We start from the raw sequence: 16,766 nt of genomic DNA on the forward strand, positions 1-16,766 counted from the left end.
ATCAGGTTTTATATAAGAAAATACTTGCGAGATTATACACAGAAAGTGGGATTAAAATATCAGCACGTTAGCAATGGGTGAAAATAACAATGTTATCATACTTTATTTAACACAGCAACTTTTTTAAATTAATTCAAGTGACAGCTGTCATTCAAATTTTAGTACAGACAACCCGTAATACACACGTGTAACGTTGGTGTATCTTTATTAAAAAAATAAAAATAAATATGACTTTATTAAACAAGATATTTTTCAATTCCTACAAAACTTCTCATGTAAAGTTGTGTATAGTTTCTTCGCTTTAACAGGTCCTAAACCTGGACACTCTGATAATTGTGATTCAGAAGCTTTAATTATTCCCTCTAGTGTAGTAAACTTGGCAATTAAATTCATAGCGTCCGTTTTATTAATAGGTTTGATGGATGTTAAAACCTGTAATAACTGCAACAAAACATCATCACCAAACTCTGATAAACGTTATAAATATTACCCTGATGTAGGGCGACGATTCGCCCCTTTCCATAATATTATCAGCTGGTTTATTCTCATAAATTTTGTATGTTTCTAAAATTTTTCCAGCTTCCTCTGCACTCCACGCTAGAACTAAAGTTAAATCAGCTAAAATACAGATTCTGGTGAGGTTTTTTAATATGTGGTGAGGGTCAGAAATATCCACCTAAAAATAAACCACTATATTAAAAAAAACAACAACAAAAGTGTAACCAAACCTGGACTAGTAGGATCCTCAATTCATACATTTTCCCTAGAAGCTTGAGTCTCTCATGGATATAATCCGGATTTAAATTGTGATACCGTAAAGACAGAAACAAGGCACATGTAGTTTTGCCCATTTGGTAGTCGGGCACTATGTCATCGTACTCCCACGGGACGTTACAAATCGATTTTAATAAAGGATTCCCTCTCTGCTTGGGGCTTACTAAAAGACAGTGAGTTTTGGTGGAGGGCTGTTTGGACGTCTGGGCCTCCGCGTCGTCTTCTACAAAGAAAAATCAGAGAACGAATTTCCAAAATAACATTGTACTTTTAGTGGGGTCATCAGGAGTGAGCTCGGAATCAAATTCGGCCGCTAAATTTAGAGATTCATCTAGCATTTTTGTGTTTGAAACTAGAGGTTATGTTTTGTTTTGACAGTTAGTTGATGGTTATGCAACCCAAAATACACCACTCAAGTTACAAAAAAAAAAAAAAAGAAATTTGTTGTGACAAAATAAAACCTAAAGAACTGCGCGTCTGATGCACGCTCTCAGAAAAATATTGCGTCGAACACATTTTCTGTATTCTTAAAGTTCAATTTCCGGTCAAAATGTCGCACGTTTTTAAACTTCGCTTTTGTGTACTTGTTCTACTAAAAAAAAACAACCCTAAAGATGTTCGAACCTCTTCGATAAATTATGAAATCGGTGCATATTTTAATTAAATTTTGCGACGACGGTATCAAATTTTTGGTGCAGCAATGACAATACATTTTCTTGCGAAAACACACTTGAATAGATACAGTTTTAGCATTAAGAAGATTTCAGGTGTGAGTTTTGCACGTTTTACGGATGGCTGCCTTGCAAAATCACTCCGCTAATTAGCAGAAATGTAACTGAAAATAGCGACTTGTTGCCCCCACAAACTGCAAATGCAGCTGGAATATGTTGCGAGATAATTAATAAACTCGCTCGCATCGAAATCGCTTTGCTAAAAAAAGATCAACAGGTTCGTGCTACCTTGACGACGGTGAGATCCCGATGCAAGAGACTTATTTTTTTTTGTTTAAGCTCAGCACTTAGCGAAGCTGAGTCTTGAGCTATGATTAATTTATTACATGATGTATGGTTTACCCCCACCGAACAACCGATGACATCATAGTAAAACAATTAACACTTGTAAATTTTATCTTCAAAATCTATCCGTGGAATGCGCATCACAAGTATTTACTTGTTACAGTTAAATCTCGAAAATAAAAAGAAATAATATAAATACAATGTCAGGCATCCTCGCATCGGATTTAAATCTGAACATTTCTGCTATGCTGTTATCGATAAAATATGCGCCGGTTTAAATTACCCTTGTCTTGGATTTCATGTTATATTTTATAAAATGATTTACCTAGACAATTTAACAAAATAAGAGTAGGAAACATTCAGTGGATATAAAGTAAGCAAACAAGGTAGTACTCAATAATTATTATAATTACGACCAATCCAACACTAAATTATGGATTATTAAAATTTCTCTAACTCGGCTATTATGTAAATTTAATGACGGATTTTGCATAACGCCCGGTTGTCTTGACAACTGTTGCTACTAGAGTACGTTCAATTTAAATTACAACCACTTGTCTCTTATTGTATTGAAATAGTTAAAGAAATTAAAATTGTTTTGTGGTTATTAAAACAAAAATTAATTAAAATGTACATTTATCCCGTCCAAAAATTTGATGACGTCATAGCATTTTTTCCGCAAATCTCGCTTGACCGTTCGATATTTTTTTTAAGCAGATGATACAGTTACACTTTTTAACTACTTAATTAGCTTAATATTAGCTTGCATAGAACTCGCATTAGTCGATTTCCACACTGCTGCCTGTTTAATCTGTGTTCGCGACATTTCAATTTCAGCATCCCCACTCCAATAGCTGAAACAGTCGCGACTGAAAGCTTCAGAGCGCCAGTTTGAAAAACGTTATAACAACTGTCTATCAACATTGTTGCTGTTTTTGTGAAGTTCGGTGACTTAAGGTGGAATAAGTGTTCAGTTTAAACCCCACGTAAGTACTTAACAGTGTTTTTAAGCGACATTTTATAATTTTTGATCTCAAAATTAATAAAATAAGCAATATCCTGGCTAAAAACTCAACACGGATTCATAAGCTACACGTATTTTAACCAAATTTACAATGTGACGTGACTGAAACATTTTAGGGTCATATTCACAAATAAAATGCAGTAAATGAATTATACCGTCATTGTTTGATTAATCTTAAATGTTGTTACAGATATGATTCAAATGACAAACTTCGCCAGTTGCAGCGCTCTGTCTGAACAAGAAAACCAATCTAGGCGGAACAGGAACGACTATACTAATTATTATAAATGTTACATTCCTTGTATTATGTTAATTATCTTGTTTCTGCTTATAGTGGGTTACCACCTCTGGGCTGGACACCCAAAAACCAATGGTTAATTACCTATTATTAACGTATGTCTGTCATAAACTACGTTCGGCAACTTTTAGTAACTATTTTGTTGAAGACGGAGTTTTTGCTGTTGTATTCTCTATATTGCTGTTTGTTGTGGCATGTCCCAAAGTCCAGTTATCGGCAGTAGTCTGTAAAATTAGCTCTACAAATTCAATGGACCAAAGCGTATTTAATATTTTTTTTATCTTGAGAATACTTTACAGGGCAAGAAGTACCTACAATACAAATAAATGTTCCCCTGACTGTGATGACAAGATTTGTATTAAAAAAAAGATAGATGGAAGTGGAGATCGTTTTGATTAGATTCATCCCTATGTTCAATGTTGAAGAAATTTGTGTATATAAGATGTAATAAAACTAGATAGATTAACACGTCTGTGGTATTGTTACATCTTAATGTCATTACTGTACCATGTACCCTCTTGTATATGTTAAAATTTCTCTCTGAAACATTATTACTTGCATTTATTTAAAAGTCATACTTACATCTCCACGTATTTATTTTTTTATTGTCATGTTTAAATAGAATCTACGTTTTTAACCACCAGTGTTTTATTTCCATATTCCTTGTTTCTGATCTAAACGGTGTGTAAAGTTAAACTCTGGATGTTTTTAAATTGCTTAAAATATTATAGCGACATCTTGCGGACTCTTTGTTCATTGCGCTATCCATTGCTAAATTTTTGATTCACTTCGTTTCTGTGACGCCATCTATGACAACAGGTATTATAAGGTCGAAATGAACAGAATACAAACCACCTAGGATTCTGTCCTGATTACAAATTTTCTTGACGTTTAGGGCGACATCTTTTGCATACACTTTACAATAATAAGTGCAAATAAAATTCTTGAAAACTGTTATTTCTTCTCGGTTTGTTCTGTTCGTGGTTTTATTTCGAAAAATAAATTCGGGCTAAAATTGCGTGATCAAATACGTTTTATTTGATGCTGTCTTTATGTTGTGGGTCTTATTGATTTTTACGTAATACGGCTCATGCGCATTACGAAATTATTTGGGTAAATAATAATCAGAATAACTAAAATTTTCATATTTACCCGCCAAAACTAAGGACAACTAATAACGTCAGCCAATAAAATAAAAGAATTTACCCGCGAAATTTGAAAACTGTTGTAGTTTAAATATAATTTTTCAGCATTTAAGATCTTTCTGCTTGCACTTTTATAATTCCCTCGAAATAAAGTCTTCCATGCGAGAAAGAAACATTAGGCTGATGTAAGAATCAACTCTTCATTCCAGTACACAAAAAACTGATTCCTGCACGAATCCAAAATTCCTTCCACAGCATATACCGGATGTCCTAACGTTTCAAAATTTTTAAATAAATTCAGAAAATCGAACAAACACATCAAATATACAATGGCTGCAGTCAAAAAGTTAGACTGACGAAAGTCACTATTCTGTTTAATTTGCTATACAAAAAAGTAACTTCCAAATCAGTCCAACATTCCTTTAAAAATCCCAGATTTCTTTAATCCACGTTTAACATAAGCAGTAATTCTAGTGTAGATGTGGAAAAATTTCATTCCAAACAAATGCGGAAGTTTCGATTTAATATACGACCAACCACTACATTGTTCGAAATAAAATAAATCACGTTTTCCAACCAGCACAAACGGTAGGTTGGTTGTTCACCCGTTGATTTTGTTAATATAAAATACAATTTTCTGAATAATGATAGTAGTAACAACGTAGCCTAACTTAATCGGTTAATAAAAATAACAAATAAACTAAATACCTCTAATTTTCGGTGCCTCAGAAAAACACCAAAAGTTCCAACAAATTTCTTGTTTAGTAAGGTCGTCTTGGGGATTTTTCAGGCTGTGGATTTTTTGTAGAGATACGATTATGACAGAGTAAACTACAAGTAGCAGAAATTAGTAATTTAAAAATCCATAAAATTTGTACTCACTGTTCAAACCGTTATTTTGTAGTAATGCTAAATACATTTTTATTGCTACGTTACACAAAAGCTACAAAGTTATATACTTCTATGTTCTAAAAATTTTAATATAGTATAGCATATACTGGTTATTTATTATTAGATATACAATTAGATTTATACTTGTGAACACACATAGGTAGTACTACATTAAAAATACAATTTTCACACAACTATGCTACACTACTACCTATATTCTAAGTCTACATTTACATTTAATACTGTGCTTGTGCACATAATTGCCAATCCATTTTCAGTGTACGAAATTCACTTTAGACTTGTCTTCTCATAAACCTGCAAAATATTTACAAACTTTTTACGTGATAAGCTTTTTTTGACGTTAGTTACGTTGTTATTACTATCTTCTATATCTGTTTTTGTACATACAATATTTCCGTAGCAGTGTACGTGTATTAAGGATTGCCTATACCATTGTTCCGAATTTTCAGTTTTCTTTTCAAATATTAACGTTTTTCTTTCTTATTAAAGGAAAAAAAAGAGTGCCTTGTCACACGACCTCAGCTTTCGGCTGGGTTCTTTTCACCTTCATTCCGGAATCCTGCGTCGAAATGAGGCGCACAAAAAAGATTTTCTTTTCCTTTAACCATGGTAGAAGGAGACATGGTATAGGCATACGCATCGGGTGTGACGTCAAGTGGGGTGAAATTAGCGCGAAATTTAAAATACAATTCGTTATCCGACAACTAATTGACGTATTGGACAGAGCAATGACACAGGCAATGACAACTCAAGCTGAAATTCCCTAGACTTCCCTAGCGAAGCTCACAATAGTCACAAGGTCGTTGATGCCACCTAACGTCACAAATGGATGCGCAGACCATTTTTAAATTGGTACATCGGATGCCTATACCATGTCTCCTTCTACCATGCCTTTAACCAATTTTCATAATTTCACGCTTTTTCTCTTTGAATATTTTTTTAATAGACATTTATTTTATATTTTTTTTAAATGACAAGCGAATAAGAACAGAAAACTTAAAACCCAAATAAATCAAACTTTTGGTCAAATTAACAAAAGATTTCTTTGTTCGAGCTTCAAGTAGCCTGTCAACGGTTTGTGACCATCTAGTTTTTTGAAGTCTGTTGGAAAGATAATTTTTACTCGATAATTTTGATAATAATAGTAATAATAGAGATATTGTTGATAATAAATTAATTACCTTGATTTTTCGTTGTATGATCTTCATTGTCTTTGATTGTCTAGCTTCTTTATAGTTCTTAACTTTCTTAACTAAAAATTTTGTATGTAGAAGATGTACCTATCCTATTTTGGAAAAAAATTACCTGCGAAATAATTTTGTGTAAATAGGGAACCATCCCTGAGGTAGATAATAGAAATTGACGTTTCGAGCCCATAATGAAACGTCAAAATCTGGGTAATGAACACAATTAATTTCTTTCTTTGTACAATACACACAATTGGTGTTTCGATTTTCGATGTATAAAAGTGTACATAGGAGTTTTTAAAATCAGTGTCAAATTTTAATGTTTAACTTAATAGGAACTACATAGTTACTGTTATGCTTGTCAAAATAAGAAGAGGCAGATATCTTTTTTTGAAAAGCACTAACACTAAGGCAGTGGAAGGCGCTTTACAAAATTTCATACCGAATTTAAGAACACCTATATGTTGTCCAATTGAAGGCAAATTTGTGACCAGCAGTGTGGAATCCTGCAAAAACAGATTATAAAACTTACAAATAAATTACAATTTGACTGTCTCTATTATTACTATTATTATTTTGTTCCTGTAAATGGTGAACAATAATCAAAGAATACAAATTATCTTATACAGAAATCACTATAGTGTTACTTCGCCGAAATTCCATAGTCTTCCTTTCTGTTGGTTAAAAACAACTAAATTTATGGCCCCCGAAAATCTTAAAATTCTTTTCTATTTAAGATAGCCGGCGACGCGTAAATCTAGAGTTTTTAGTGTTTGTGTTTCATTGACTACATTTTTTACAGAAAACTCTGAACACAAATAAAAATGTCTTTTTGGTAAATTACAAAAGGCACTCTTACTTGCATTGTAAGTAATCTGCAATAGAAAACATTTAGTTGATGCAAATGAAGAAACAGTGTGGTGAAACAATGCTTTTAAATTAATTATAAAAACATTTACTTCGCCATTCTACAACATTTCTACGTACTTTCGTTTTATCAACATCGTAGTTAAAAAGTTTTGAACTTTATTTGTCATTTTATGTTTTTGATACTTTTTATATCTGTAATTTTAAGTGATAATAACAACTAGTGACCAAAATTTCAATTTTCATCAAGTTTGTCATCATGAAATTTTAAATATGTTGGCAACCTGACAAAAAAAATCACCAACACTTATTAATTAATTAAATTCATTTAAAAAGTGGACCTCGGGTGCCAGCAACAGGTTAAAAACCACCTGTTAGACGTAGCGCAACAAGTAGTTTAAACATACTCATTAAAGCGGGATACACTTTAATCAATAAAATAATAATTGATTAGAAATTTTGTAAGTTAATTTTACATTTAACAAAATCATTTTTATACCAAAAAATTAATTAGAATCGTTAAGTTTGTGTGTCAATTTGTTTGTTTTTTTTTTCTAATATTAAGTATATTGAATACAAATAAAACATCTTAAAAATAATGTGAAACAACAAAAAAGCACCTGAAAAAAATTAACCAGTATTTTTCGTAGGAGATTTCATTGCCGGGCTAAGAAAGAAACACAAAACTTAAAAAAAACAACAACAAATTGTACGAAGAACAAGAACTATTAAATACACAAAATAGTGACAGATTTCTTACTGTTATTACCAAATTTTAAGAGAATTCAATTCGTGATTCGTTTTCAGAGTCAATTCGTGATTCGTTTTCAGAGAAAAAAAATCTGTTCAAAAATTTAAATATGTATTATAATAATGTTGAAAGTACTCACAAATAATGCTGTTTTGTCTCTTCCGGCTTGTTGCAAGACACAGCATCAACTCCTTCGGGTTGCAACAGGGTTGAAATTTATAGATTTAAAGTGGAACAAGCTCCTCCTACAAATACTAAGCTTGCGCAGAACTGTAGACATAGTGGTAAATAAAATATCAACAAATCTAGCTTTTTTAAAAAGTTATAACTGTTTTTAATTTAAAAAGTCAACCATTTAGGAACTTTTTTTTTAATTTTTTTCAGTTGGTGAATTCTCATCATCCTGAAACTAAAAATGATGTTATGTTGCGTTTATACTTTTCTATATTTGAAGTTTCATAATTTAGAAAAGCGTAATTTTAAACTCTTTTAAAAGTTAAAATTAGGGAAAACATTAGCGAACAGAGAACTGTTGCCTTTAATGTTTAATATGATTTAAAAACCTTCGGGAAGCTAATTACGACGACCGGTATGGTAATAAATTGATTTTCTAAGAGCGCGTTTGTTGGGTTTGATGTGTAATAGATGCTTCAAAAGCGGCGTATAAAGCTAATTTATAACTGACTGAAACTAACCAAAACCACTATATTGCATAAAACTGCTTGATGCACTAGGCGGCAAAGTTAATTATTGACAAACTACACTTAAAAGCTTGCAAAATTAGATTTACCTGGAAGCAAGCGATCGACCAACAGATTGAATTAAAACCGAGCGATTTTTGGGGTCGTCACCCAATTTCCTCACATTTTAACATAATTTTAGATACATTTTTGTTTTTAAAAATGCGTTTTATTTATTATTAGTATCCTTTACAGCTGCAATTTGATCAATTCTCTATAATTTTTTTTACGTGGTTTTGAGTTTTTTCGTTTCTGTTTGTCGCCTCCACAAATCAAATCATTTATTATTGTGTTAATTTTCTCCTTTCTCCGTTTCGTCGCGCCACCACTGGTGGCGTCCTGTCACCTGTCAATCTAGGGACATTTCGCTTTACCCCAATCGTCCTAAAGTTGGCATCGATGCTTGTAAGAGTTTGTTTTTAATTTCTCAAAAATAGCAAAAAAAATCAATTTTATAAACAAAATCGCAAACTCGGAAGAGCATAACCCAGAAAACACCCACCAACAAAAAATCCGCCATCGAAACCAGGTCGGAACAGTCAAATTCAACGATAAACCAAGCAACAACAAAATGGGTTAGAGTAAATACAACACTAGTACCATGGCAGTGAGAATTTACCTAGAAATAGGGCACGAAGCGTCAATTCGGACGAAAAAGACCCAGGAAGGGTTCACCCATGACTGGGAGGTATTTGTGCGAGGATGCGACGCAGCGGAGATCCACTACTATATCGAAAAAGTTGTGTTTTATTTACACGAAACCTTCCCCAAGCCGAAGAGAGGTGAGACCCCCAACTTGGTAAAACACGTCACTAACTTGACGGTTTCAGTTGTGAAGGAACCCCCATACTCGGTGAAAGAATCTGGCTATGCCGGCTTTAACCTACCCATCGATATTTACCTGAGAAACAACAACGAACCCAAGAAGATTAGGTTTAACTATGATCTGAATTTGCAACAGTCAGGGCCTCCCATCATCAAAGTGCAAAAAGAAAAGTACATTTTTAATTCCCCGGCCGAGGACTTCCGGATGAAGTTATTAAAAGGGGGCGCTATTGTAAGGCACGTTTTTCACCAAAAATAGCTCGTAATTTTTTTGATATTGTAGATTGGAAGTTCGTCAAGTAGTCAAGACATGAGTGATAGCAGATCTTCACTCGATGACAAAAATCAAATGACCAACAAACCCAAATTGAGCGGGTGTGATTTCGTAAAGAAGCAGAAAATGAAAGTGGGGGAGCCGTGCAGAGACTTCCAGGAGCTCTTTGGGTCCCCAATTAACATGTCGTCGAAGATGTCAGAGCAAAAAATGCCAATTCCAAAACCGGAAAACAAAGGTAACGAATTTTTGTTTGGAACTCCAAGGGGGTGAAATTTTGAAATAATGGGTCAAGTTTTCGCACAAATTGTATCAATTTGTAATGATTGTTTTAGAGAAATCTAGGACGAAACACAGCCCCCATAAAGAAACCCACAAAGACAAAGAAAAAAAAGATAAAACAGACTCAGACAAGAAAAACCGGGATGAGAAGAAACAGAAAGAAAAATCAAAAGATCGCGAAAGAAGTAAAGACAAGAACTTGAAAAAGGACAAATCGCCACGTCCTAAAAGTCCTAGTCCTAAAAGATCACCGAAACGAACAAGTCCAACCCGTTTTTCTAGTCCCCCGGTTATCAAACACAAAGAATCTAAACACGATAAAGAGAAAAAGGACAAAGTTGAGGAGAGAAAGCCAAAGAAAGAGAAAAAAAACAAGGAGCATAAAGAGAGCAAACACATAGAAGAGAGAGAAGAACACAAAGAGAGTAAAGTACGGAACGAGATAAAAAAGGATGAAAGTAAAGTTAAGAACGATAGCATGTCGCCGCCCCCACCCAAGGTAATATAATAAATTAATAATATAACAATTAATAATTCGTTCTTTCAGTTATCTGAGAAGAAAGACAAATCAAATAAAGAAAAATCGTCAAAAGAAACCCCCAAAGAAGATAGATACTCAGAAAAGTACAAACACAAGAAACGAGACAAAGAAAAGAGGGAGAAAAAAGAGGAAAAGCCGTACAAATCGGAAAAGAAAATAGAAAAACCACCCCCTGAAACCAAACCCAGTTTATTTAAACCTGAACCTCACGTGAAAAAGGAAAAATTAAATTACGTCAGTCAACCCAACATTGATGACGAATCCTCGAATAGTTCCACGTCGAGTTCAAACACTTCATTGGTCGAACGTCCGTCAGAAAAGAAAAACAAACCTGAAATGATCAAAGCGAAAGAAGAAAAAAATCAAAAACTGAAGAAAGACAAGGGCTATCAAGACAACACGATCAAGTGTAAGCGAAAATCGAACTCTGGCGAAGGGGAAGAACCTCCAGAGAAGGTGGTGCTTAAGGACCAGGTTATGAATAATAATTCGGACGGGGAGCTAGAAACTCAAAAACCGGTGGTACCGATAGTACCGGAAGGAGTGGTAAGTAGTAAGCGACGCATGCGCATCGAAAACAGTTTTTTGTGTGTAGGAGGACGACTACTTTGGACTGCTGCGTGGCCTCCAGACTAAAATAATGGCACTCAAGGACAACTCAGATCTCCAGAAAGTCGTCAAATTGATAGCTGAGACCGGTCGTTACGAAGTTTCAGCTCACACTTTTGATTTTGACTTGTGTTTACTAGATAGGTCAACAGTACAACAACTGCAGGACTTCTTTTCAAGTGAAACTTAATTTAGTAAATCGCTTTGTGTTGCAATATTGTTGACATGAATTTGTATTTAGGTTACAATTCACTTTTAGTGCATGCATTTTTGCAGTATTTTTTACTGTGTGTGTTTATTTTTGTTACGTTTTGTACCTGTTGTCAGATTTTCCTTCTTTTATGTTTCTTTTCTTTTAAGCGTTGCATTTGCGTTGACTGTTGCCAGTTTGACTGCTGTTATTTGTACACATTTTATTAATATGTACAGGAATTGTGATAAATGCTATTATTTTTGTAATTTTAACTTTATGGTCGTGTTATTATTATAAAGATGTATTGAGTCACCATTAGATAGAAACTGTTATTCTGCATGTTTTGTATATCTTATTTCAAGCCAATAACGTTTTGTTTAAATCCAACACCGTTGCTTTTGCTCAAGTTGTATGAAAGTAAGGAACAAGTGAGTTTGTTTATAACTTTATAGCGCCCGCAAAACACAGACTTTAAAAAAGTACAGGTTTGAAATAAGATCTCAGTGTATAAATCATCTGTAAAAGAGTTAATGTCATTATATGGAGTCATGGACGAGTTTCTTTGATTAATTTATTCAAACAACATCAGTCTGAATAGAATGACCACGAGTATATAACGGTTTAAATTATTTACGTACTAGGGATACTTATACATTTGTAACTTATTTAATTTTATCTGCAATAAAATGGATGTATAACAAGCGAACGTCTCGGTTTTATTTATACAGATTCGCACGTCATGAGTTTCAAGGGCACACCTTATCATTTTTATTTTTCATCTTCAATTGACAAGCATAGTGACATTTTACGTTTTAGTAACTAAGTCTGACACAATATTGAGGTTATGTTGATTTAATCGTGTTTTGATACGTGACATTCTTTTGAGAAAAACCCACAAACTGTTACTCGTTTTGCAAAAATGGGTGAACGCAAAGGCACCAACAAGTACTACCCCCCTGACTATGACCCCAAAGCCGGGGGGCTCAACAAATTCCTGGGCACCCATGCCCTTCGAGAAAGAGCCCGCAAAATCCACCTCGGCATCATCATCGTCCGTTTTGAGATGCCCTACAACATCTGGTGTGAAGGCTGCAACAACCACATCGGAATGGGGGTACGCTACAACGCTGAAAAAACCAAGATCGGAATGTACTACACCACCCCTTTGTACCAATTCAAAATGAAGTGCCACTTGTGTGACAATCACATCGTGATAAAAACGGACCCAGGGGTACGTAGACAATTTAACAAACAGCCCCCTTAATTTTGTATCCGGTTTGTAGAATTTGGAATATGTGATAGTGTCAGGGGCCCGTCGACAAGAAAACCGGTGGGACCCCACACAAAACGAACAAGTGGTTCCAGAAACCAAAGAAACCCAAAAACGGATGTTCGATGATTCCATGTTCAAGTTGGAACACGGATCTGAGGATAAAAATAGCTACGAAAGCTCAAAACCACGGTTGATACAGTTGTTCAACCGGAATGAAGAGAAGTGGTCGGATGATTACAGTGCTAACCAGAGGTTGAGGCAGATTTTTAGGGTTTGTTTTTGAGGTGACTGTTAGTTTGTTTGTAACGTACGAATTTTAGAAACAAAATTCTGAATTGAAACGATCCGAATCTCAAGACAGCGCGCTTTTGAAGCGAGTGAGTTTGAGCATCCCGCTTCTCGCAGAGACCGAAGAAGACAAAAAAATGGCGTCTTTGTTAAGTCAGAAGTTGAAACCTATGAAGAGTGTCGGTGAAAACAGAGATTTGGTGAGGAAGAGGATAATATCGAGTTCGTCTCTACCAACTGCGAATTTTTCAACGACAAAGGAACTGAAAGCTGTTAAAATTTTAAACAATTCGGCTAAAAAAGATCTGGGGATTGTTAAGAAAAGCAGCACTTGTGTGCAGCCTGAAACGAAGAAAGCAAGACTAAGCAATTCTTTGGTGGGTGCTTATGGCTCGGGGAGCGACTCAGACTAATTGTAAATAAATGTACAGAGATGGTGAAAGTTGTAAATAAATATTTCTATTACAATCCGAATTTGTCTCAATACGACCCTGTGTTGACAGTTACCAGCTGACACTTCTAAACATAACCTCACTTAATCGTTTAAAAACAAATCGAAAAACTTCTTCATGCCTAGTAGCAACCGACGCATTCCGCGTACTCTACGCAACCCCATTCCTTCAATGATAGCAGGATTTGGGAGTGACCCCTCCAGCAGGTACCCGTCTCTGGGGAACGGTCTCCCCACACTTCCAGTTCTGGAGCAAGCAGCAGCCCCCAAACACTTCCCGTTCCCTAATACCCCCGTCGACGATGACTTCTTCTTCGAAGCTCTGATGTTTTCGTTCACTATAGTGTGCGGGGGGCTGCAATTCCTCCATTTATACCGAACAATATGGTGGCTGCCTCATTCATACAACCGACAAGCAGTGGTAAGTTCGAAAATCGTTGTAAATAAAGACACTAGTCACTACTTTGCAGAACTTTTATTTAATTGATATAAATTTAGCCACTTTTATCATAATCATGCTGTCAAGAAGACTCATCTATATCGTGGGTTGTCGAATCCTGGAGAAGTTAATCAAACCCAGGTGTCTGGACTTGTCGTTTATGTGCTACAGGTTGATTTTGTTTGGGGCGATATTTACCCTACTCACGTGGTGTGCCTACTATATAATGCAAAGCCACCCATTTGTCAACATCCTGTACTTATGTTACCCGTAAGTTTGTGGTTGATTGAAATTCCAAGACACGCTTTGTAGAGTTCTAGTGTATCTCATCTTATTCGGATGCAAAATCACCCCGTTTTTTGAACTTGTTACTTGGAACACGTCGTCGATTCCTCCACTTCACGCCTGTCGTTCCAATGCCACTGAAGTCCGCCAAGAAGTGGAAAATCTAAAAACTAATTTCAACAGTCGAGTAAAACAAATCCTTTTTAGTTCAATAATCAATGCCTATTATGCTGGTTTTATACCGTGTTGTTTTGCACAAGTGAGTTTTTTTTAACCAACTTGATAAAAAAAAAAGTTACTATTTTTGTTTCCAGAACCACCTCCACTATGACGTCTATTGGGCTACTCAGCACGTAATTTTCATTTTTTTCAGCAGCTTCATGGCTTTTACTTCTCATATTTTGTCGTTACGTTACTGTGATATTTTACACCGGTCTGCGCTACATTTAGGGACTTGGTATAAACTAGAAACTCGGAGTATGTTACTGGTTAATAACAACTGGAACGAAGACACTTTATGGCCATACGGGGCTCTAGTCAAACACGGCAAAGATGTGTATCGCGCTCTAGGTGAATGCAACGCTAGTGAACCCGGCAATGCCACATACGCCAGATTTTATTCATTATTTCGCAACCCCAGTAACTCACTTTGTTGCTTATCAGTAGGCCATGGTGTCATGGTGTTAGTGCAGTTGGTACTACTGTTTTACACCATAGCGTGGCACAACGTAATCTCAATCACCTTCATGTTGTTTTTTAACTATTATGTGTTATACAAAATGGGGAGGGACTGCTTAGTTAGTGTGAAAATGTACGAAGAAGAGAGAGCCATGCACAATAAAATGAATCTACGCTAAATACACTTGTTAGTTTAATTAATTAAGCATTCATTTGTTTCAAAAACATGAAATACGAAGCGGCGCCTCGTACAATCTGGAAAAATAGAGGGCGCTGTTTTGCTTTTCGTCACTAGGTGGCGTACTTACGGTCATGAAGGTTTGCAACGACAGGAGCGAAAATTTCCCAGCTGTGAAAAAATTCGGTCTTTGACTTCTCATCATGATAAGGAGGAGCGAATTCTTGACAGATTCATTCATAACTATCCAATCAATATCAAACACGTTGGACGCAATTTCTCCACTGACTAGTTGGACTTCGTTGCCGTGCCAACAGTAACACAGTAGTTGAAAAAGCATTAGTACTAGATACATGGACATGCTAAAAAATTCGACGCTGTTTGGCGACAACTGCAAATCGACTCGTTTCGGTCTATATAAACCACCCTCAGGTTACTTACCACACTCAACTGAAACAACTGGAAACACAGAATTAATAGGCTTGATATAAACTGCAACAACATCAAGTAGCAGAAGTCGTCTTCTGATTGGTCACACAAGGTGATTAGTTCTTGGTGGTGAAAAGCACACTCGTTTGCGAATTTAGAAGCGTACACTTGCGTCTGCGGGTTTAAGAGTTCGACACGTTGTATCCCGTGCGGTAATCGTACTTTTTCTCCCTCGTCTACGGAGTTTTTCGCTTCCGCTTTAGCTCTGTCGATCAAAGTTTCTAGTTCTCTTTTAAGAATAAGAAACTGTGCTTTGATGAGAATTAGAAACCCACAGATGACGGCATCTGCAGCACCTATATAGTACCCATAAACCACGGTACTGAATATTTGGAAAGCAAAAATTAGTTCGTACAGAGGGCTATCGTTGTAGTCAAAAGGCATCCAAGTGGTATAAGGCATTATTTTTTTGTTTACTATGATAGTTACGTTACCTTCCACGTAATTGTGTTTGTCGTATGGTAAGTTTGCTAAGGCTGCGTAAATCGTTCGGGCACCAATTATCACGATCACAAAAGTGTAGAAAAAATAGCCCTGAAAGGTCGGTTATAATGTGGAAACGATATTTTAAAATCTTACTTGTCGTTTACACAGATTTATGGCGTCTCGAACCAATTGGATTTCTTTAACTCCGCCCCTTTTCACGTTTGGTTTGAAAATACCAGTTTCTAGGGTTTCTAAGTGGTGCCACAGCTTTTTTCGCAGTGCCAACATCAAAAACATTTTTGCGGTGCCCAGAACGTGCGTGACGAAGTAACATAAAGCGAAAGTCAGTTTATAAATGTCTTCAAAATTTACCACCATGTCGATAAATTCGGTTACGGTGAAGAGAAACATCAATCCTATTATAAATAGAGAGTAAATGTGGAAAAGGATGCTTCGTGCGGTGGTTTCAATAGGGATTATATCGATACCTAGATAAAATAAGATTTTTAAGTGGACTTTGAAATACATGGGTGGGATTTCTTCGACTTGAGGTGACACACGTGCAGACATTTTTAGTGTTTGTGTGTACTTTACAGTGTTCCATTTACTTAAATACATACCCAGTGATATAAAAACGAACCTCTAATTTCGTTACATTGAAGTGGAAAAGTTTGAAAGTTGTAATAACCGTTGATTACACTGATTGTGTCAATACTGGAACTGGGGAATTTGCTCCTAACATTTGTAAAATATTCACGACTTTAACACTTGTTCTTTCCTTACGGTGGAAAATGATTACCGGTTGGGTTCAAAAGTGGTGG

General features: G+C 35.5%; 5 protein-coding genes across 5 annotated transcripts; 3 read left to right on the forward strand and 2 right to left on the reverse strand.

The window, feature by feature from the left end:
* Positions 1-216: 216 nt before the first annotated feature.
* Positions 217-1,169, reverse strand: LOC135125043 (DNA excision repair protein ERCC-1-like). Its single transcript, XM_064050342.1, has 4 exons — positions 1,043-1,169; positions 729-997; positions 491-676; positions 217-441 (listed from the first exon to the last, which is right to left on the reverse strand). Exons 1-4 carry the CDS (start codon positions 1,110-1,112, stop codon positions 253-255), a joined length of 714 nt encoding a protein of 237 aa, XP_063906412.1. The 5' UTR covers positions 1,113-1,169; the 3' UTR covers positions 217-252.
* Positions 1,170-9,109: 7,940 nt separating this feature from the next.
* LOC135125049 (protein AF-9) lies at positions 9,110-12,140 on the forward strand. The gene is made up of 6 exons (XM_064050350.1): positions 9,110-9,496; positions 9,545-9,771; positions 9,823-10,051; positions 10,149-10,594; positions 10,643-11,182; positions 11,232-12,140. The coding sequence occupies exons 1-6, from the start codon at positions 9,316-9,318 to the stop codon at positions 11,433-11,435; spliced, it is 1,827 nt and encodes a 608-aa protein (XP_063906420.1). The 5' UTR covers positions 9,110-9,315; the 3' UTR covers positions 11,436-12,140.
* A 113-nt stretch (positions 12,141-12,253) lies between these two features.
* On the forward strand, positions 12,254-13,469 carry LOC135124746 (coiled-coil domain-containing protein 130 homolog). Its single transcript, XM_064049962.1, has 3 exons — positions 12,254-12,669; positions 12,722-12,982; positions 13,032-13,469. Exons 1-3 carry the CDS (start codon positions 12,358-12,360, stop codon positions 13,410-13,412), a joined length of 954 nt encoding a protein of 317 aa, XP_063906032.1. The 5' UTR covers positions 12,254-12,357; the 3' UTR covers positions 13,413-13,469.
* Positions 13,470-13,509: 40 nt separating this feature from the next.
* LOC135125055 (transmembrane protein 39A) lies at positions 13,510-15,036 on the forward strand. The gene is made up of 4 exons (XM_064050361.1): positions 13,510-13,871; positions 13,921-14,159; positions 14,202-14,433; positions 14,489-15,036. Exons 1-4 carry the CDS (start codon positions 13,569-13,571, stop codon positions 15,029-15,031), a joined length of 1,317 nt encoding a protein of 438 aa, XP_063906431.1. The 5' UTR covers positions 13,510-13,568; the 3' UTR covers positions 15,032-15,036.
* LOC135125057 (odorant receptor 67a-like) lies at positions 13,911-16,737 on the reverse strand. The gene is made up of 4 exons (XM_064050363.1): positions 16,099-16,737; positions 15,472-16,053; positions 15,161-15,421; positions 13,911-15,107 (listed from the first exon to the last, which is right to left on the reverse strand). The coding sequence occupies exons 1-4, from the start codon at positions 16,561-16,563 to the stop codon at positions 15,054-15,056; spliced, it is 1,362 nt and encodes a 453-aa protein (XP_063906433.1). The 5' UTR covers positions 16,564-16,737; the 3' UTR covers positions 13,911-15,053.
* Positions 16,738-16,766: the final 29 nt, after the last annotated feature.

This window comes from Zophobas morio, unplaced genomic scaffold, assembly GCF_036711695.1.
Source record: "Zophobas morio isolate AGI-343-1 ecotype UQ-CSIRO unplaced genomic scaffold, CSIRO_AGI_Zmor_V1 ptg000008l, whole genome shotgun sequence".
Taxonomy (NCBI): domain Eukaryota; kingdom Metazoa; phylum Arthropoda; class Insecta; order Coleoptera; family Tenebrionidae; genus Zophobas; species Zophobas morio.

Bases quoted from the DNA above. Each gene is read 5' to 3' on its own strand.
- LOC135125043 (XM_064050342.1), bottom strand. From the start codon at position 1,112: ATGCTAGATGAATCTCTAAATTTAGCGGCCGAATTTGATTCCGAGCTC. The intron at 998-1,042 runs GTACAATGTTAT...TTTTCTTTGTAG, and splicing joins TCCTGATGACCCCACTAAAA to AAGACGACGCGGAGGCCCAG. The intron at 677-728 runs GTTTGGTTACAC...GTTTATTTTTAG, and splicing joins TGAGGATCCTACTAGTCCAG to GTGGATATTTCTGACCCTCA.
- LOC135125049 (XM_064050350.1), top strand. From the start codon at position 9,316: ATGGCAGTGAGAATTTACCTAGAAATAGGGCACGAAGCGTCAATTCGG. The intron at 9,497-9,544 runs GTGAGACCCCCA...TGACGGTTTCAG, and splicing joins CTTCCCCAAGCCGAAGAGAG to TTGTGAAGGAACCCCCATAC. The intron at 9,772-9,822 runs GTAAGGCACGTT...TTGATATTGTAG, and splicing joins TATTAAAAGGGGGCGCTATT to ATTGGAAGTTCGTCAAGTAG.
- LOC135124746 (XM_064049962.1), top strand. From the start codon at position 12,358: ATGGGTGAACGCAAAGGCACCAACAAGTACTACCCCCCTGACTATGAC. The intron at 12,670-12,721 runs GTACGTAGACAA...TCCGGTTTGTAG, and splicing joins TGATAAAAACGGACCCAGGG to AATTTGGAATATGTGATAGT. The intron at 12,983-13,031 runs GTTTGTTTTTGA...TACGAATTTTAG, and splicing joins GGTTGAGGCAGATTTTTAGG to AAACAAAATTCTGAATTGAA.
- LOC135125055 (XM_064050361.1), top strand. From the start codon at position 13,569: ATGCCTAGTAGCAACCGACGCATTCCGCGTACTCTACGCAACCCCATT. The intron at 13,872-13,920 runs GTAAGTTCGAAA...ACTACTTTGCAG, and splicing joins CATACAACCGACAAGCAGTG to AACTTTTATTTAATTGATAT. The intron at 14,434-14,488 runs GTGAGTTTTTTT...TTTTGTTTCCAG, and splicing joins TACCGTGTTGTTTTGCACAA to AACCACCTCCACTATGACGT.
- LOC135125057 (XM_064050363.1), bottom strand. From the start codon at position 16,563: ATGTATTTAAGTAAATGGAACACTGTAAAGTACACACAAACACTAAAA. The intron at 16,054-16,098 runs GTAAGATTTTAA...CCGACCTTTCAG, and splicing joins TAAATCTGTGTAAACGACAA to GGCTATTTTTTCTACACTTT. The intron at 15,422-15,471 runs GTAAGTAACCTG...GTCGATTTGCAG, and splicing joins AGTTGTTTCAGTTGAGTGTG to TTGTCGCCAAACAGCGTCGA.